The sequence below is a fragment of the Notothenia rossii genome, assembly GCF_949606895.1.
Source record: "Notothenia rossii genome assembly, chromosome: 1".
In the NCBI taxonomy this organism is placed as follows: Eukaryota; Metazoa; Chordata; class Actinopteri; order Perciformes; family Nototheniidae; genus Notothenia; species Notothenia rossii.
This window is the reverse complement of record NC_136912.1, coordinates 49,131,594-49,153,205: the sequence shown is the minus strand read 5'-3', so window position 1 is coordinate 49,153,205 and position 21,612 is coordinate 49,131,594. Positions and strand designations below refer to the sequence as shown.

Here is a 21,612-nt window from a genome sequence, read left to right as displayed (position 1 = left end):
ATGTTAGGAGTACTTTCCTAAAGGAAGAGGACTTCTGTAACCGGTCTGTGGGAGCCAGAATTCTTGTTGGTTTTCAATGGGATCAAATACTTATTTCCCACAATTAAATGCAAATTAAATGTGTATCTTTTAAATGATGTCAATTTCTGGATTTTCTTTTTGGTATTCTGTATCTCACTGTTTATATAAACCTACCATTACAATAACAGACTGTTCATTTCTTTATAAGTGGATCTACTTAGAAAATCAGCAGGGGATGAAATAATGATTTCCTCCACTGTTAACATTCACACTGTGACATTTTCCCAATGATTTTAAAATGTGCTCCCTATCAGGATTACTCTCAACTGCTATCATCTACATAACAACATACTACATTACAACAGAGAGAGATTCTACGGGTTAGGGTTTGGTCATATGATGAAGAGCAGATAATTGTCTGCTTATACATGGCATGACAACCGGCCTCTGTTATATCCTGATGGGTCAGCTGTGTGTGCTGTTCAGGATCACTTTCTGCCTCTAACAGGAGCAGCTCTCCTCTGTTCTCTTCTGGCGTCCCTTCTTTTCTCAGTTGCAGACGAATAATTATGTTCACAGTTAATATTTTGACAAATTATTAATTCCATATTACTGTCTCCCAGGTATCCCCAAACCTCGCACCGCTGCAGAGAGAGCATCTCTTTGTACTGTCACAAGTCCCTCATCCTGCAACTCCAAACCTACAGCCAATCAGCTGGCAGCATCGGCCCGAAGACCAATTCCTCCCGCATCAAAACTTCCTGTGAAGGGTTTATCCACAAGCCTCAGTTCCTCCTCACTGGGAGGTCACGAGATCAGTGGAGCCACAAGCAAAGGTGTGCACACACACACACACACACACACACACACACACACACACACACACACACACACACACACACACACACACACACACACACACACACACACACGCACGCACACACACATTAATCAGCTGTTAAGAGTGTACTGCAGATGAAGACCCTAGGAGTGAGATATATCTGGTCAGCAACCTGAAGAAGCTTTGAATGTGTTTATGTCACATTTCACTGCTTTATTGTTTTATATTAGTTGTTCATGGTGCATGAAAGGTGACTGTGTGCTGCAGCAGCTGCAGAGGAGCTAAAGAACAGAGAGACTATGACACCAGCCTCCCTCACAATCACACAGAACCAGCATGCTGTTGGTCCAACACTTTGCATTGACCTTCACTTTTATTGTCCAAATGAAATGTGTCTTGTAGCTCAAATTCATGCTAAACACACACACTATAAACACACATGAAACATGATACAATTCTTAAACATATAATGAAAATGCATTAAACAGAACACAACCTCATGTAATACCAAATCCCTAAAGTGAATGCATAAAAGAAAACCTACATTCAGCCATCATCCTGCAACCTCACACACTCATGGAACATGTAACAGTACACTGACATAAGGATGGGCCCTGTAGGACATTCCATTAGTCATTTTGATCTATGATACCCCTGAAAATGATCCTTTCTCCCCTTCTTCTTATCCGTATTTTCCTCTTTTTCGTAAGTAGTCAGGAAATGTACAGTTACCATGGAAACACACTATTAGTTCTGAGGGAAAGTGGAGATGTTTGGCTGGTGTCCGTGTTAAACGTAGTGGCAGCCAGTGTTTAGTTTAGTTTAGTGAATAAGTGTCATCACCTTATGAGAATCAGCCCAAACAGAAACCATGTAGTCATGAGGTTTGTGAGTGGCACTGGACTAAATGTTTTTTATTGATTTATTATCAGAAACTCCCTCTTGAGGAAACACAAGGATTTTAGCCTTTGCAGACCATTTACATACGCAGACACCTTGTGACGAAGGTAACTTCGTCACAGTGGACTGACGGCTTCGGGCCTTGTAATATTGCACATGTGGTTTAGTTTGAAAGGGTTTCCACACCCGTTTTGTCTTTGGCTGGTGATTGTGTTCACCTGGTGCCCTGTGTTGTCTCCTCCCCCCTCACCTGTGTCTTATTTGCCTTATTAGTGTGTGTGTATTTAGGCTCTGTTTTCCCTGTCAGTGGACAGGTAGTGTGGGAGAGATCCTTGTGGCTGACTGTGTTCACGGGTAACAGTCAGATTGAGGCTGTTAATCATGTGCCCATGATTTAATAAATGCCCACACCGTGTTATATTTGAACTCTCTGCCTCTGCCTCCTTGCTTGGTCGGGCTCCTCAACAGTCAGCTTCACACACCTTTAGAGCACTCTACAGGAGAGCGAACATCACATGTGTTATTCAGGTTCACATGGCATTTCAAATGATCACCATGGGTTCCAGTGGAACATACAGCTTTTGTTTTCTCTGATCTCAAAAAGACATTTGAGAGTCAGTGCATGCTTTGAACAGAAATGTGCAAAATATACAGAGGGGTGTGCAGGATTTGCAGTACACAAATTGTTCCCATGCTGTGCATTAATGTATAGGCAATGTTTCTATGGGGGGGTAAAGTCAGTGTCAGCGGGTTAGGACCCTGTGTGTGTTGATGAGGCTGGTAGCAGATGGTAAGAAACTGTGGTGAGAGGTTTTGGTCCTGATGGATGGCAGCCTCCTGCCAGAGGGGAGCGGGTACAACTGTGTCTAGGGTGGGAGAGGTCAGCCACAGTCTGCCTGGAGGGTCCTGGAGGGAGGGCAGACTGCAGCCAATGACCTTCTGAATAAAGCGGATTGTCCTCAGCTGTAGCTGCAGCGTACCAGATGGTGATGGAGGAGGTAAGGATGAGGAAGGAGGTGAGGATGGACTCGATGGTGGCAGTTAGAGATGTTCACCATCATTTGCTTGGCCAGGTTTAACTTCTTTAGCAGTGCAGAACATCCTCAAAATATTATTGGCAAAATCATGCTCTTTTTCTGCTCTTCCGAAGGGCCTTTTTAGCCGACTGTTAAAGCGCATGCCACATAACCTCTAAGTCCTGAGTTGAATTAAGCAATGTAAAATATTAAAGGTAATCACTTCCATCCAAGCATACTTTGTTTGTTTATATATTTTGTATCATCTTTCCTTCAGCCTCTCCGGCAGCTCCAGCACCAACAGTGATCACGCCAGAGGAGCAGCCCAGCAGAAGCACACTTCCTGTGGGCACCCAGAGCCCGGTAAAGCCCCTCCCCCCCAGCCCGGCAGCCTCCACCAGCACCAACAATGCCAGTGAGGCGCTGACCTCTGCTGCCCCAAAAACTCCTACACCGAGGGGCAGAGCTCAGTCTGTGCCGGCCAGGACCACTGCTACGGGTGTGTGAGTGTGTGTGTGTGTGTGCGCGCGTGTGTGTGTGTTTGCCATTGGCTTTGACCTCGTCTGTGTCCTTCCTCTTCACAGGTCTGAAGGTCCCAACAGTCATTAACCACAATACAACCAAGGCAGCAGCCGCCAATCAAACAGCAGCAAAGACAGCTCCTGCAGCCAATCAGAGCCTGACAAAGCAGACATCCCAGAATCACCTGCAAAGAAGCGGCTCAGCAAGACTCAGTCGACTAAACAGCATTGGTAAGGTTGTGTGTGTGTGTGTGTGTGTGTGTGTGTGTGTGTGTGTGTGTGTGTGTGTGTGTGTGTGTGTGTGTGTGTGTGTGTGTGTGTGTGTGTGTGTGTGTGTGTGTGTGTGTGTGTGTGTGTGTGTGAGAGTGAGTGAGTGAGTGAGTGAGTGAGAGTGAGTGAGTGAGTGAGTGAGTGAGTGAGAGTGAGTGAGTGAGTGAGTGAGTGAGTGAGTGAGTGAGTGAGTGAGTGAGTGAGTGAGTGAGTGAGTGAGTGAGTGAGTGAGTGAAACTGAAATTATAAAGCAGCCCCAAGCAGTTGCCCCCAAGGGGCGCCCCTGTGTGTGTGTGTGTGTGTGAGCTAAGCGCTGGTCCACATTCAGTGTGTAATATATGCTAAATAAATATCACACATGCAATAAATATTTGGCAATATACAAATAAATTCCACAGTTAAAAATAAACCTGTCAATGCATTTAATTAATTTACTACAAAATGAAAAGCTTTTGTTAATATCTTTTGACCATTTACAATTTTCAATCTTTGAGACATATACGTTCCGCTAGTTTGAACAAAAATGTACCTGTATCATGCATTTGTGTAGTTTACATGTCTGTTTTTTTTTGCATTTGTTGAAGGTGTTACAGAAGAAGCTGTCTTCAAATTACACATTAACATTGTCGACAAATCTACCTCCATATTGTTCTTGTGTACTTGGGAATGTTTGTGGTAGAATTTGGTGCAGTTATCTGGGTTGGTAGTGAGAAACCATCTCAAGACTGTTGGCAGCCTGTACTCTGCATTCTGTCTGTGGCACACACACACACACACACACACACACACACACACACACACACACACACACACACACACACACACACACACACACACACACACACACACACACACACACACACACACACACACACACACACACACACACACACACACACACACACACACACACACACACACACACACACACAGTGTTAGCAGAGTCGGCTTCTAAAGCACCTAGTGGCTTTCTTTAGCTCTTCCCGTCAAAGTGAGCATGAGATTTTGTCGAGTTACCTCCTGCTGCCAGCTGGAGGAAGCATTGTGCAGAGGATAACAATAATAATAATAATAATAAGCTTTATTTATTATACAGCACATGCAGCTCAAATTGCTTTACAAAATGGGACACATCACAGGTTAAAAATAAACCACAAGAAATTCCCCTCAGATCAGATGTGAAGAACTTTACAGATACATGCAGCATAGCAACACAATATAACATTTAACAGGTTAAGAGACACCAGTGACCTGTGCCCTGTAGCCTACTACGAAGCATAATTTGTGGTTAGCGAGGTAACTTCAGGGTTAACTCTGGGTTTTCAGTCCTACGACGCTGGTTCACTTCTTACCGGGTTATATATCGATGGTAACTTATGCTGAACACCAAACCTGCTCCAGAGCAGACTAATATAACATTAGCATTAAGAAAGCTTACTTAAAGGTGGGGTAGGTAAGTTTGAGAAACCGGCTCGAGATATACTTTTTGTTATATTCCATGGAATGCTCTTAACATCCCGATAGCAATGAATATCTTAAGTGCTTTGACAAAAAATCCATAAACAAATGTCATCTGTGGAAGCCGTAGTACTGTAAAAAGCATGACCAATCATCTGAGCCGGCCCGGCTAAAATAACTGGATGGCCTACCTGCCTGTCAGCCTTCCATCTGTGCACAAACTTATCTCGTGCCCTCATTGGCCATGTGCGCGTTCGTGTGTGTTGGAGAGGGGTTCTGTAAGGAAGTGGTTGTGTATTTTCAAATTCTAGCGCACTCGATCTGGTTTCTCCAAAATTACCTACCCCACCTTTAAATATCTGCCACAACATAAGTAAGCGGATCAAAGTAACATTACGACAGACGTCGATGTGTCCCATTATCATTCATATCACATAATATCACATCATAATGTATCATATATTTTCTTATCTGAGTCAGATGAGCGGTATCTGGCCGTGCAACCCTCACAGTGTCACACACTGTATGCAGAAGTATTATTTTAAGCAACACATTAAGTTGACGAAACACTCGAGTCAAATGTAATTAAAGTCAGATCCACTCGTGTCTTAGACGGGGCAGTGATATCATAAACCTGTTAATGTACGCATTAAAACACTTTTTGTCACAGTATGTGACACTGTGAGTGTTGAACGGCCAGATACGGCTCAGCTGACTCAGATAAGGAAATATATGATACATTATGATGTGATATGCCGCAGACTGTACTTAATGTTACTCTGATCCGGTTACTTATGTTGTGGCAGATATTTAAGTAAGCTTTCTTAACGCCAGTGGCAGCGCCAGAGTATTTTTGTTGGGTAATCTATGGTAGGGCTAACCCATACAGTGTTGGGGCTCAAGTCAGTATTTGCAATTTAATTACATACACGCTATATCGCCACCCTTGACAGTGAAACGCCACGCATGAGGTTTAGATTATTTCCCTGTCTCAATCAAAATGGAACTGTATGAAATAAAACGGCACATTTGTCTTGTAAATAAAAAGGGGATCACTGTGAACGTGACGTATGATACACGTTGAAGATCCAATGGGGATACTGAATGGCGGTTCCAACTGATCTCAATCAGTAATGCATGACGCAGACCCAGGGACGTGCACAGACATTTGGAGGGGCTGGAAAAAAGGACTCCCCCCCGAAAAAAAAGATAAGACCAAAACGTTTATTACATTAACTTAATTGAACAGTAATTCACATCATCATCTCATAACAAAATAAGCTAAGGCAACTACTTGCATTAGGTGACTTGATTTTTAAAATGAAAACCAGGGACATTTTTTGTTTTGTGGTCCATATCTCATTAAAATATCTAATGTTAGTAACTATTAAGGAAAAAATGGGGACAATTCAATGTAGTTTGACCATTGCGGACAGACTGATAAAATAGGGCTTCTATAATTACCTTAAATAAACTCACTAACTCATGAAACTTGAATCTTCATTCAACATTTAGCGGGCAGGGAAGAAGAAGAAGAAGAAGAAGAAGAAGAAGAAGAAGAAGAAGAAGATTTTTTTGATTTTTAAAACAAAATTTTATTTCCATTTGTTTTAACTATACACCGAAACAAAAAACAAAAAACATTACACAAATCAAATAAATAAACAGATTTTCACGTCTACCAAATAAATGTCATTTGAAAACGTTTTACCCATTTCAAAACATCATCTTTTACACACCTTAAAAACAAAAAAATTCACTTACTCTTTAAAACTTCAATATTAGAGAGTCATTTTCCCCCAGTGAGCACAGAACCTGCCCAACAGCCCACACATCCAGAAACCCCTGTAGATGATTGATCAGCGTATAGTATGCATGCTCCACCCTCAGACGCGCTGCCACCAGCCCCCTCAGACAGAGCACTGCATCCGTCCACCCTACTCCAGCAAGTTTGTTCTTCCTACTTTTCCAGATTGCTAATTTTGCATTAGCAAACAAGAAATTGATCAATAGTAGGATTTCCTTCTTTTTCAGGATGTATTTGGGGCCATGGACAAAAAGTGGTATGGAGAAAACCTCCCCGAACCCCTCCACCCACTCCTGTAACATTTTTTTAAGACCAGCCAACCGGGGACAGGACACCACTAAATGCTCCAATGTTTCTGCCATAAAACAGAACGGACAGCCCCCCCTTGTGCCTGGGTCAAAATGAGCCCTGTATTTGTTAGTGGCTATTGCACCGTGTATAATTCTCCATTGGATGTCAGCCATCCGTTTTTCAACGGGAGACTTATACAGGATCCGCCAGCTGCCCTGAGGGGAAGAGCCCAAACCAAACACATCTGTCCACCTCGACTCTCTGACGCCTGCGAGCGAGCTGAGGTTTAGCACCTTTACGCAGCTAAGATATAGCTTCTTCCCATTGCAGGAGCTGAACATTCCAGGTGTTAGAGTCCCCAGTGATAGCAGGAGACCATCCTCCTCTCTCCATTCCCCCACCGCAGGACCCACCCTCAAGGCAGGAAAAACATAATCATGTCCCTTTCTCCACTGGTCGGCCAGATCTGCATCCAGAGCAAAAGTCCGGTGGGATGGCGACAGCGACTGCAACACCTCTTCTACCAGGTTCTCCAGAACTCGAGCTGATCGAATGCCCGTCACCTCAGCCAGTTTTTCCGTGGAGATCCCTGTCAAATGGCCAAGTTTTACCACTCCCGCTTCAATGAATGCATTTTTTAGGGCGGCTGAAGAGAAAATGGTTCCGGAAAGAAAACCAGTGTCAAACAGGGGCTCCTCAAACAGCCACATCCCAGGCCGGGGGTCGGGTGGTCTGGTAAAACTCAGAATCTTCCAGGCATTGATGACTGAGCAGTAAAAAGGTGCAAGTCCAGTTATCTTGTACGCAGGGGCCTTCAGCAGAAACAGGTGTTTATCAAAACCAAAGCCCCCTGCCCTCCAGAGCAACAGCCGGGCTAGAGCCAGCCAGCAGGGAGAGGCACCATACAGCAGCCGCTGAGCTGCCTGCAGTCTAAAAGCAGCAGTCCTCGCAGTAATGTCCACAAGGCCCTGCCCCCCCTCCGCCACAGGGAGGTACAGGACCGATGCTGGCACCCAGTGATGACCCGACCAGAAGAAATCCACGAGGAGCCGCTGCAGTTGTTTCATGAGGCCCGGCGGTGGGGTTAACACCTGGAGTCTGTGCCACAAAGATGAGGCAACCAGATTGTTGGCTACAAGAATTCTTCCCCTGTAGGACAGCTGGGGTAGCAGCCATTTCCATTTAGCTAATTTTGCTCGCACCTTTCCCAGCAATCCCTCCCAGTTCTGTGCCACCATGTCCTCAGACCCCAACCAAACTCCCAGGACCTTTAAACCCTCGTTTCCCCAGCTGAGGTTACCAGGAAGACTGGGCCTATTTTCTAAACTCCACTGACCTACCAAAACTGCCTCACTCTTCTCCCAGTTAACTTTGGCTGAGGCAGCCTTCCTATACAAAACTAAACTGTCCTGTAGCTCCTGGATATCTCGCTGACCCTGGATAAAAACACTGACATCATCAGCATAAGCTGATACAACCACCGGGGGGGCCTGAGCTGACACTGGCAGACTCAGGCCCCTCAGCCGGTTTCTAAGCCTGCACAAAAGTGGCTCGATGGCAATACTATATAATAGGCCTGAGATAGGGCAGCCCTGCCTCATCCCCCTTTTAACTGGTACAGGTCTGCTCAGCCCTCCCCCCACTTTCACAACACAACATGCATCACTGTACAAACACTTCACCCAGGACAAAAAATGCTCCCCAACACCAAAAGCCTGCAATGTGGCAGCCAGAAAAGTGTGATCCACACGATCAAAGGCCTTCTCTTGGTCAATAGAAATAATACCAACATTTATATTGTACAGTTTGCAAACATCAAAAGTGTCTCTCATCAAAAACAAATTGTCCACAATTGATCTGCCAGGGATGCAATATGTTTGATCAGTACCAACAAGAAGTTCGATAAAACACTTCAGTCTGTTAGCTAAAACCTTTGACAGTATCTTATAGTCCGTACATAAGAGAGCCACAGGTCTCCAATTCTTCAGCAGGGTTAGATCTCCTTTCTTAGGCAACAGTGAAATCACCGCACGCCTACAGGAAGCTGGAAGAGTCCCTTTCCCAAAGGACTCCATCTATACATCCAACAAATCATGTCCTAGAATGCTCCAAAAATGTTTTAAAAAGTCTGCAGGTAAACCGTCTATGCCCGGAGCCTTGCCGGAGGCCATCTGTGTCACCGCAGAGGTCAGTTCCTCCAGCGTAATGTCAGAGCCCAAGGTGTCACTTTCGGCTGGACTCAGCTGTGGAAGACCCTGAAAAAGTTCATCAGCGGCTTCCACGTCACAACCTTCGGCTTTGAACAGGTCCGTGTAGAAGGACACTGCATGTCTCCTCATCTCAGCAGGTTCAGAGGTTACCTGTCCACCGGGAAGACGCAGACATACCATCTGCTTCCTTTGGCCCACAGACCTCTCCAGGTTGAAGAAAAAGGTGGTTGGTGCATCAATGTCTCTCATGGAAGTAAAACGGGCTCTAATCAGAGCTCCCTTGGCCTTCTCCTGAAGAAAACAGTTAAGCTGTTGTTGTTTTAGGAGGGACTGTTCTATATTTCGAGCAGACACACTCTCTAACTCTCTGATCTCTCTCTCTAACTGCTCTATAGCTCTCCTAGTGTTTGCAGTGGAGTAGGCTGTATACTGTTAACAGAACACTCTAATCTGAGCCTTTCCTACCTCCCACCACTGACTCAGAGAGGGAAAAGACTCTTTCTTTGATTTCCAGTTGATCCAAAACAAATTAAAATTCTCACAGAAAATCAAATCTTGTAAAATTTTAACATTAAACTGCCAGAACGATCTAGGTTTCTCTGTGTTGGATAAAACCAAATCCAAAGAAACTAGCTGATGATCTGTAAAACCAACAGGTTGGATGTGACAGTTCACTGCACGAGTAATAAAAGAAGACGACATGTAAAATCTGTCTAGCCTGGCTGCACTGACGCCCCCATCTAGCATTCTCATCCAGGTGTATTGTTTAACGGAGGGATGCTTCATCCTCCACACATCCACTAAGTCAGCCTCTCTTATCACCTGTGACAGTAAAAGGGACGACTGAGGATGAGGCTCCCGTCCTATTCTGTCTAAAGTGACATTAGTGCAAACGTTCCAGTCCCCCCCCAGTATAACACACTCCCCCTGTACACTAGTGTCTAGCTTGTCTTTTAATAACTGAAACACAGATACACGTGCAGGGCCCTGATTGGGTGCATACACATTAATAAAGGTGAAACTGAACTCTAACAGTTCCACTTTCACCATCAAGGCTCTACCTGCCACTATCTCAGTGCTGGATAAAATCTTTACATTTAGAGAGGGGGAGAATAAAACAGCTACTCCAGCACTAAGGTTTGAGCCATGACTGAGTACATACTGACCCCCCCACCACATCCCCCAGTCCGTCTCATTCAGGCTATCACTGTGCGTTTCCTGCAGAAATATCAAATCTAATTTTTTCTGATTAAAGACTTCTAACACTAAAGCTCTTTTCTGTGCACTTCTACCCCCGTTCATGTTCAAGGAAGCAACCCTTAAAGCCTGCATTAGAGGAAGGAGACAGAGAGAAAGAAGAGACAGATACACACAGCAGAGAGGAGACACCCAGTGTTGCATGATCATGTTGAAATTATTTAGACCTTTTCAGTTTCTTCCCTCTTTTGCTTCCTGGCGTATCTTTTTTCACAGCAGTTACATGCCTCCTGAGACGATAACGTTTCTTTTCATCCAGCTGGTCTAACCCTACAACTTTCTGAAGAGTTCTCACTGTATGAAGAAACTTGTCAATGTCAGGGAAAAAATCTCTCACTTCCACTGACTTGCCAAAAGACTCGTCTAAAAAGACATTAATCTCTTCCAAAGAATATATCTCTGCGTTCTGAGAGAGACTATCTGCAACTGAACCACAGTCAGAATCCCCCTCACCGTCTGTGTCCATCTCTGTCACCTCATTATTGTCTGCAGCCTGTTGAAGCTCATTTTTCCGCCCAGAGCCAGACGGCAGCTCCTTCTGTGTGCCAACAGCCTCTACCTGTCCCACAGCACCAGTCCTCACCTGTCCTGCTACATCATCTCTCACCCGTTTACCTATTTCCACATTTTTTCCTCTCACACTCACCACACTCTCTACAGTCCCTGTTTCATCTCTCACGATATTCATCCCTACTTCCTCCGCAGCCACCGGGGCCCCGGCGGGTGCAGCAGCAGCAGCCCCCGCGACACCGGATCCCGGCCGCCCCGCGCCCGGCCGCCCCAGTGGCCCCGGCCGCCCCCGGCTCGGCTGCCCCAGCTGCTCCCGGCCCGGCCGCCCCAGCGGCCCCCGGCTCGGCTGCCCCAGCGGCTCCCGGCCCGGCCGCCCCAGCGGCCCCCGGCTCGGCTGCCCCGGCGGCCCCCGGCTCGGCTGCCCCGGCGGCCCCCGGCTCGGCGGCCCCGGGCCCAGCCGCACCCGGCGGAGCGGCGTGCCGTCTCTGTGGACATGCAACACGTTTGTGACCCGACTCCCCGCACTCAAAACACTTTACGCTCCCTGAGCTCGCATAAACCATATAAAAACCCTCTTCGTGCCTCACCCGGAAGGACACATCTAGTGTCTGAGTGGGACAATTCAGAAACATGAAAACCTGTCTCCGCAGAGAATGGACATGTTTTAACTTTTCATCCTTACACCCCAGAGCAACAGTGCGGAGACTACTGGCAAACTTACCAAAACGCTTCAGCTCCCGTTCCAGCGCCTCATTCGGGATGAACGGAGGAACGCCAGACACAGTGATCCGCGTGGACGGTGTCGCCAGCGGTGAAACTTGAATGTATTCCTCGTTTAGCATTAATCCGCTCTCGATAAGTTCCGTCACATATTTCTGGTCTTTCAAAAAGACCACGACCGCTTTGTTCATGCGGGAAGCATAGGAGATATTTACATGACCGACCTGATCCCCCACAGCCAGCAGCACCTGCTCCACTGTGCTTGCGGCCTGAGCCACCAGCCGCACTCCGTGTCTCAGAGACACCGGCGGCGCCCCGGAGGACGCCATCCCCGCCACGAGGCACGGAAAAACACTAAACTAACAAATTAACCGTACTTGCAAAGGGTACAAAAATCCCAACGAAAGATCATACAGTTAAAGAAACGATTGAAACAGAAACAAAAGAGTTAAAGTTTTAAAGTTGAAATTCCCTCTTCCCTCTTCAAACACACATCCACCACCGAAGAAGAAGAAGAAGAAGAAGAAGAAGAAGCGTGAAGCGTGAAGCATGAAGCTGGTGTGTTTCCTGCAGCGAGACACTAAACTAATTGTGGGCTTATCATGTTGATTCGACCAGAACAGAAGAAGAAAAAGAACTCTCGCTCTCTCCAGAGGGGCAGGTTAACCCAAAAAGGGGAAACGGGCCGTTGCCCGGGCAACATTATCCCGTACCTGTGCACGTCCCTGCGCAGACCCAACGTTTCGTTGCTCTGATTGGCTGTAGGTCTATTCAAATTGCATTCGGAGGCATTTTGATCTGACCGTGGCCGTGCTGATATTATAACGCCAGAGAATTTCCACACCGTTAATGTATAAAACTCCCCACTACTTAGACTTTTCCTTGCACCCCTCTTCTAGCATAAGCCTGAATGGTCTCAACCATATTGCATCAGTAACGTGCACTTGTTGTTACAGCAGGATCAGTTTGTGTGTTTGTGGACACGACTCGTACATTTTCGCAAACCGTGTTCTCAACATTTAGCATTTTGATTATTATTTAATTTACTTACTTTAACATCATTTTTCATGGTGGGGCTAAGCCATTTATTGGTATGGCTGTAGCCTAGCCCAGTCATACCCTGGCGCCACCACTGCTTAACGCTAATGTTATAATTGTCAGATTTCTCTGAAGATGGGAGGTGATATTCTATAAATTTTCACGTTCACTCAGTCGGTGATTTTTGCCGGCCGTCTTTCCTACAACGGCAGTTTTTCTGTATTTCCTTTCTCCTGTAATATGACTTGATAGCTTTAAACTCCGCACACTGAGCTCTGATTGGTCAGCAGGCAGTGCTTTCACTGAGTTGAGCTCTTAGCCTGCAACCTAGGGATGGGTATCGTTAGGATTTTATCGATACCGGTACCGGTACTGCTTATCGGTTTCGGTATTTTTCGATACTCTTATCGATACTTTACAATAATTTGGTGTTAATAAACTAAAAAAAGACAAGGCGATGTGCCTGCAAGACTGCACCCAGGTAAACAAAACATATTACCCGTGCGCAGCAGCTAACCTGCCTGCGAGCCTTCGCTCAGGTCACATTTACACACGGCGAGGCTGAAGCCCGCTAGCACTATTAGCAATATTAGCACTAGCAGTATCGCTAGCACCGTTTTAGATTCAATGAGTGTCTCGGTTGCAAATGCTTCATTAAGTTGCTTGTGTCACCCCCTTTACAAGCAACTAATTGAGTACATAGATTGCACCTTGCACTATCGCCACTACATTTTTTAAAAGTGCACCCAGACCTTGGATCGCTTCGCTCTGTCCGCCATGCCTGCGGGAGTCTCTCAACAATAATAAGAGCGCTATTGAGAGAGATGAGGAGTGGCATTTACAGTGGCCAATCAGAGGGGTCTCAAACCGGATACATCACACGTGATGAGGGTTTCCAACCATACTGCAACCTAACCTGGTCCCGACCAGGGGGTATACTTTGTATCTAGTTCAACCTATCCTGGATATGTTTTGAGTTATCCGGTTGACTTAATCCAAAACAAAGCCGCTCTCGCTAAACTCTCCTACAACGCTGGCTATCAACTCGTTCACTCAAGCCAGCCGTGTCCTATCTAGTTAGGTGCGCGTTCACATGAAAGGGGTGGTATTTGGAGCATTCGACCAATCACAAACATGGAGAAGCGTACTGACAGCGCAGCGTCATACTTCCTGAATGAAAAGTCAACTATAATATTAGTCAAATATGAAGAAGTTAAACTTTAAACATCCATGACTTAAACACTTTATCCAGGATAAAAGCCACATAGCTGCACCTGCAAGGTGAATACAGCTGGTAAAAGAAAAAGTGTTTGAATGCGTACATTAACCTCTTAAGCCCTGAGCCTGTTTTTCAGGTTTCAGGCTCCAAAATGCCACTAACACAGCAAAGACTATATCTTCACTTCTAAAAGGGGTAAATTAATAATCTTTTCTCTCAAAGCAAGGTTAAATCTGTGAGTTGGATGTAGAAGTGTCAGAATCAATATAGATGTTTTTATTTTAAAGTAAATTCAGATGGAACATAGTAAAAACATGTAAATTATAACGTCCGCCTAAAAAAAAAACATTACTTATAGTGAAAACCACCCTTGAATGATGGGTTAGTAGACTAAAAGCTTTAGGAATCCAAACTATAACATATAATAATTACCCTGTATCAAGATTGATGCAAAACAAGTGACATTTGAACTTTTTAGAGAGGTTTAGAAAAATAAAGTCCAGGCGGACTCACCTCTGGGTAATTTGGGAACCATCAGTTCCATTTGACCTTTTTTACTATAAAAATCATTTTTCACTATAGGTATTCATTCCATCCAAATACAACTGTTTTGAAAAATAAAAAAAATAAAAAAACATACTCTGTTATCCTCCCCACAATGCTAACAGTGAGCCTCTGGATTAGCTCCGAGTGAAAAATGCTAACCTATTACTGCACCTAAAAAATCACTCCTAGCTCCCTTATTACTTAACCCAGCTGCACATCCAACACATCGTTTATGATCGTAAAGACACAGAATCTAACAGTGCCCACCTCAACACTGAAAGATACAAACTCGCAACGTTATCAACAAAAACGTAAATCAAAACAAGTGGCGCTAGGTAGCTACACAATGCTAACATGGCTTACCTTTGTCTTTTTCTGGTCTAAACTGGTCTTCAATGGCATTAAAACGATAACAACGATGATGTAGTTAATCCATAGGTTAATATCCAATGTGGCTGTGTCCCCTTTGAAAGGTTCTGATAATCTATAAGCAATATAACTGCAATTCCGTTATCCGCTGTCCGCTCTGTGCTCCGTGCGCTCTGGGTCCTGCAATTCCTGCTTCCTTATGGTAGTAAACAATAAGTAAAGTCTGCTGCGTAAAGTGCTTACGCTGGCTGGCATTCTTCATACTTTACGCAGGACCATATCTCTGGAACCCATTGGTCGATTTGGGTGATTTACACCTTTTTCTTAACCATTACATCCAATAGAATCGATGAGCAGTTCCCAAATCCACGTAAACATTACCATTGCGGACGTAATAGAGAAGCAAATGAAGCACATCTGAAAGTACAAGCCTGGACGGCAAAACTTTATACCCAGTATATTGCCATAAAAATTTCTACGTGACACAAAGACATTGGATTAACCTTTGTTAAATATGTTCTTTATTCTCGCGTCCAGGAGAGAAGCTTTAAAATGAGACTAAATGGAGACTCTGAAAAGATTCAAATGGGATACTTTAATTAAAAAAGGCGCGGTAGTGTTACAGACAGAATATTGTTCCGGCAGAAAACAGCTGTGATCTGGCTCTCCTGAGCAAGAAGAGAAGAGACCGGATCTCTCCTCCGGCGCTGTTATATATCCTCTGCTAGCTCCTCCCCGCCAGCCGGCTCACCTCGTCTCCAATGTCCGTTATTGCATTTAAACAGAGGATAGGTTCTTTTCACATTCAATATATGCTTAACACGCCGTTTCTCCTCATATTCTCTTTCATCACTTTTCATTTAACACATTCTAAACGCTGTAATCAATACTCTAAACAATACTTCTCGGCTCGTTTGGTTTCCGGTCATTCCGGATGTTGTCACATGCTACTCTCATCTGTAAACAATAATGTATTCAAATAAACTGTACTTTCATTTAATATTCAACATGGTAGTACCTCGACATCTATAGTTGTAGTGTTAAATCCGTAGGTTTCGGTTTGCACCACTCTATATCATTTCGCTACTCAATTCACCTCTTTAGGAAATCGTATATTAGCCACATGCTAAATGCTAACCGTAGATGAAGGATTTTCAGAATAAAAGCTTAACTGCTTGTGCACAAGAATTTCTGGTTTTTCAGTATAAAAGAGCGTTTAAACTGACGGTATGTTTAAGCGACATTATACCATCAAAACATTGATTTTAATTTCTAACAGTCCCTCCTTACACACCTAAAAGGTGTGTATAATACTGAAATCAATGAGTTCTTCATCTGAACTTCGCATAGTACATATCTCATATTACAAACATACAATCTAAATGGAATGGTTCAATAGGCTTAACTTTACAAAAATACAAAATAAATTATTTGCCTGGTTCAAACCTAAAAGTTGTCCCTTGTGTATAACTTCTAGTGTTTGCATTCAATATCATTCTTCAAAATAGCAGCAATGGCTTGGTATCAGAACATTTCTTCCTCCCTCCTTTCACAGAAACCGTTCTCATACCACGCTCAGTGTTAAGGCACTTGTTTTTACAAAGTGAAAAGAAACAAACCATTTTAGAATAGCAATGATTTATACAACATGAAATCTACCATATTAGAATAGTATAAAATAATAAAGTCAAATAAAATGGACTATCTTAGAATAGTGTAAAATTAATTGGAATAATAAAAATATTAAAAATATACTATCTTGGAATAGTATGAAGTAAATTGAAATGGATTCACTCCATTTTAATTTTGCTCACTTCTTCACATGATTTCATCATTTAAAGAATCACATCGGCTGGACATTCATTGGTCAATCTCATCTCCGAACATCCATATCATTTAAACTAACTCATCATTGTCATCCACATCTGTATACGGGGTGGGTCGTCTTGTTCTGCTAGCATTTGTAACTGTCTCCTCCTGAGAAATGTACCCTCCCTCCTTTCATACCATTTAAGGTATGAAAGTAATATGTTCTCTAGAAGGGGCCGTTGTACGTTCTACTCTGGGGTACGGCATTCTAGACAGTCATTTCTGGGAGAAGATTTTGGTCAGTTACAACAGTTGTAGAGTTTCATCACTTAAAAGTTCCTACTCAGTACCTTTGGGTGGTCTGTTCTAATGCAGTGATAAAGTCCTTGAAATGGTGTGAGAACCGGTGGAATATCAATAACTCATTATACTAATTTATTTTCAATTCTGTTCTACTTAAATAGCTATGCTAACCCCTTTTACAGTGTGTGGAACCTTGGGTGCCCGAGCATGTGATAATTACTCCCTCCTTTAACAAGGATTTTAAAAACAGAAGTCATTTCATTAATGGTTTGTAGTTTAATTCAGGAATTTACATTAATGGCAGATATGTTTCTCCTTTAAATAACATCTCTAAAAGTCAGGTCATCTGGTGAATGGATGACCTTTAGGAGCTGGTGGCGCTTGTCTTTTAAAACTCATACTCTGGTGCCGTGCGCTCCCTCTGAAGCTGCAAGTAAGATTTAAAACATCTGCGGGGTGGGTTGAGCGACCCCTTCTCCCTAAACGATGTTTGTTGTAACAAATATGCACCATCACAATGAGTGCTCCAAGGCCCTGCATGTATTGCTCCCAACTACATTAGTTTTAAAAAAAAATTAAACTTTGCTTTCGCTCTTTGCCCAGTGTCATTTTAAAACTCTACATCTTGGACGAAAAACAAATGTTATTTCCACCTTAATCTTCCCTCCTGAGGTAATAACCATGCTACAATGGAGAAATCAATACTCTAGATTGGAATACCATCTTTGGCTTGGTACTAGCTCTACCTTTAACATTTTCCATACAAATAAAGATTTGTCTGCTTTTATAGAGTGGTTACTAAAACCATCCCTTTAAACTGTAGGTCTATACCAGGGGTTGCCAACACGTCGATCGCGAGCTACCAGTAGCTCGCGGAGGTTTTCCGAGTAGCTCACCAGAGGGCGCTAAAGTGCAGTTGACATGTTGAGACATATTTATTTATGTAGTATATTTTGAGAGTAAGAAAGACAGAGAAAAAGAGATGTAAGATGCAGTCATGACAACTGAGGAAGGTCCGTCAAAGAAGAAATCTAAAATATACTACTTTCATGACGAGTGGGAACATGAATTTTTATTTACGAGCATCAAAGACAAGTGTGTGTGTTTAATTTGTGGCTCGAGTGTTGCGGTGGGGAAGAAGGGAAATGTCGAGCGGCACTTCACAAAACTTCACGAAAACTTTTCAAAGGAGTATCCCGCCGGCAGTTGCCTTCGCGTTGAGAAGGTACAACAATTAAAAGCTACGCTACAAAGGCAGCAGTCATTGTTCGCGAAGCCTGCCAAGAAAGCTAGCCTAGCTACAGAAGCATCGTTCCGAGTCGCTCAGTATTTGGCAAAGAACAAAAAAGCTTTCACTGATGGCGGTGTTCTTAAGGGAGCGATGTCTGTTATGGCAGAGACTTTGTTCAGAGACCACAAGAGCAAGTCGGAGATAATGTCTGCCATTGACGATGTGCAACTGGGAAACAACACTGTGGCGAGGAGAGTGTCGGCGCTGTCAGTGGATGCCATGGGACAGTTGGAGCGGGACATGGTCAGGTGCAAGTGGTTCTCCATACAGTGCGACGAGTCGGTGGATGCGAGCGACACAGCTCAGCTGTCTGTGTTCATCCGGATGGTGTTTGAGGATTTTACGGCGAAAGAGGAATTTCTGACACTGCTTCCACTCAAAACAACAACAAGAGGTGTGGACGTGTATAATTCTATTAAGAATTATTTCATAAATAAAGGCGTGCAAATGGAGAAGCTTGTATCCATAACAACTGATGGAGCCCCGGCTATGAGAGGTCGCCACAACGGTTTTATCGCAAATTGTAAGTCAGATCCATATTTCCCACGTTTCCTGAGTTACCATTGCATCATTCACCAAGAAGCACTTTGTGCCAAAGTTATGGACTTCAATCACGTCATGAAACCTGTGATACAAATAATAAACTCTATCCGAGCGAAGGCAAAGCAACACAGGAGCTTCAAAGTTTTTCTTGAGGAACTGTCAGCTGAATATGGAGATCTCCTTCTCCATGCTGAGGTGAGGTGGTTGAGTAGAGGGAAAATCCTACAGCGCTTCCTCTCCTTGCTGAATGAGGTAAAGCTCTTCATGGAAGAGAGGGGGGAGGACACCTCCATCTTATCTGATGCTGGTTGGGTACTTGACCTGGCCTTTTTGACTGATCTGACAGGAAAATTAAACCAGCTTAACCTCCAGCTACAAGGCAATGGCAAAACAGTATGTGACATGATTAGTGCTGTAAAGGCCTTTAAAGCAAATCTGTGTCTTTATCTCCAGCAAGTAAAGGGAAATAAATTACATCATTTCCCCTCTGTTCAAAAAGTACTGCAGGAGAATAAAGCTGCTGCTGGCTTTCTTGACTTATCAAAGTACTGTGACTGCTTAACTAAGCTTGGGCAGGAATTTGAGGACAGGTTTCTTGACTTTAAACAGCTTGAGCCCTGTGCAAGTTTCCTTGCTAACCCATTCAAAATCGTGGATGTTACTGACATGTCTGAGCAACTGGCCAGCCTTTTCAGTCTCAGTGCTTCAGAGTTGGAGCTGGAGATAATCAATCTCCAGAATGACATTCAGCTGAAAGCACATCAGATGGACAAAGATTTCTGGAAGCTATTGGACCCAGAGAAATTCAAAAACATTCAAACTGCTGCACTGAAACTGTTCTGCTTATTTGGGTCAACATGTCGCTGTGAATCAGCATTCTCTGATATGAACTTTATCAAATCCAAATTCAGGACAAGACTTACTGATGAACACCTCAATGACTCAATCAGAGTGAATTTGTCAGGATACACACCCCAGTACAGTGCTCTGGTGGATGCTATGCAGTGCCAGGTGTCACATTAGCTGAGTCAGGAGAAAGACAACAATGCAGTGACAGACTGAATGTTTGAAGACATATGTTTGCTTGATGCAAGTTGAGAAAAGCACAAGCCATATTCCCCTTTTACATGTGAAACAAATTTGTGAAATGCTTGAAATAATTTAAATTATAGAGCTAGAAATGTTATTATTACAATTAGGAACTTTGCACTCTTATCTGTAAAACTGTTTACTGTAGTTATTGATGTTAAAGCAGAACTCAGTATTGCATGGTGATTATTTGTCTTTTTTTCTCTTCATGAGAAAGTCAAGTTTATTCATGTTAATGTTAATGTTTCTGCTCTTGAGTCACGAATGTGATATGTGCACTGAAATCTATATAAAATAACATGAGTAGCTCTTGGCCACTTTCTTTTTTCAAAAGTAGCTCCCGGTTCGAAAAAGGTTGGAGACCCCTGGTCTATACTGTAACAAATTAAATCTTACCCAAATTCACACATGAATAAAAAACTCTTAAAGAATAATTTGTTCATATGATGAAAAGATTGAATAATATGTTCTACCCTCAGTGTGTTTGTAGGGTTATTTAATAGTTTCCTCTTTATAAATTCACCAATTGATTAATTCATGGCTAATAAATCTTTTTCTTTACGTATTTCTCGTTGGTGAATAAGTGTGTTTATGTGTAAACTCACAAACTCCCGTTTTCCTTCTCTCCCCCTCTGGTTGTCAAGCCACGACCCCCTCACATTCTGCCAGACCATGCCAACTCCTCCGTTCTTTCCTCTCCTCCGTCCACCTTCTCCTCAGTCCATCTGCTCTTGGATCCTTCCGCTGTAACTCTTTTCAGTGTCCCATCTGCTTTGCTTTTCATCTCCTCCTTTACAGTCTCTACTGGTTGCTTGGAGGGCGTATTCCGCTCTCATGTCCCACACTCTGCTCTTGTGCCCAAATCTTGTGGCTCAGCTTGGAACTTCATGTCCTGTGGGGGACCGATGAGAGTGTGCCTTTTTATGTCACCTGGTTTTGGTTCTGGATGCCTCAGGTGGAGATAGTTCTGGATGCAGCGTTGGAGTTGTTGGTTCAGCTCTGGTTCTCTGTCTGTTCTATGGAGGAGGAGGAGTCTTCCGTGGTGAGGTCTTTTGTCTGCTTGGACGATGGGGTCGTAGCGTTCTGACAGGTGGAGAGAGAGAGAGAGAGAGAGATCTCGGGACGCATTATCTATAGTTAATTCTAACACACTGAGGTAAAATAAATCCAACCTTTTCCACTCTATTTTCCTAATCTTACTATCCATCTTAGTTGTTAAATGTCATCTAAACACAATTCATGTCTACTAATAATTTTACCATATCCCTAAACATTGCCTTCACCCACTGTAACATGTTTATTCCAATTAACTCTTTCAGGAAACCATTTTCTTCTATAAATTTAAATACCTACATGTTTCAAGCACCACATATTTCACACACTATAAAAGAACGTCTCCATATTTTCTCCATCACTTTAAATCTCACTGTTATTTAGAACCGTAGTAACTTTTGTGACTGGACATATCTGCAATGTCGCCACTATCTGCTGGGGAATCTTGTTCATAGAGTTTGTACGTACAAAGCTGTACTTGTGGGTTAGTAGCCTGTGTCTAACAATCATTTTCAATAATTGTGCTCAGG

At 43.6% G+C, this 21,612-nt stretch overlaps 1 protein-coding gene across 3 annotated transcripts in view; it reads left to right on the top strand.

Moving 5' to 3' along the window:
* The window catches only part of LOC307043569 (uncharacterized protein), a 204,689-nt gene that overhangs the window by 6,674 nt on the left and 176,403 nt on the right, over window positions 1–21,612 (top strand). For all 3 annotated transcript variants that reach the window (XR_013809407.1, XR_013809408.1, XM_079688088.1), the window contains exons 2-4: window positions 645–857; window positions 3,056–3,277; window positions 3,363–3,530. Coding sequence is in view for 1 of the 3 variants with exons in the window: in XM_079688088.1 (XP_079544214.1) it covers window positions 645–857; window positions 3,056–3,277; window positions 3,363–3,530 (603 nt within the window). In the remaining 2 variants the exon portion in view is untranslated. The remainder of the gene's footprint in view (window positions 1–644; window positions 858–3,055; window positions 3,278–3,362; window positions 3,531–21,612) is intronic.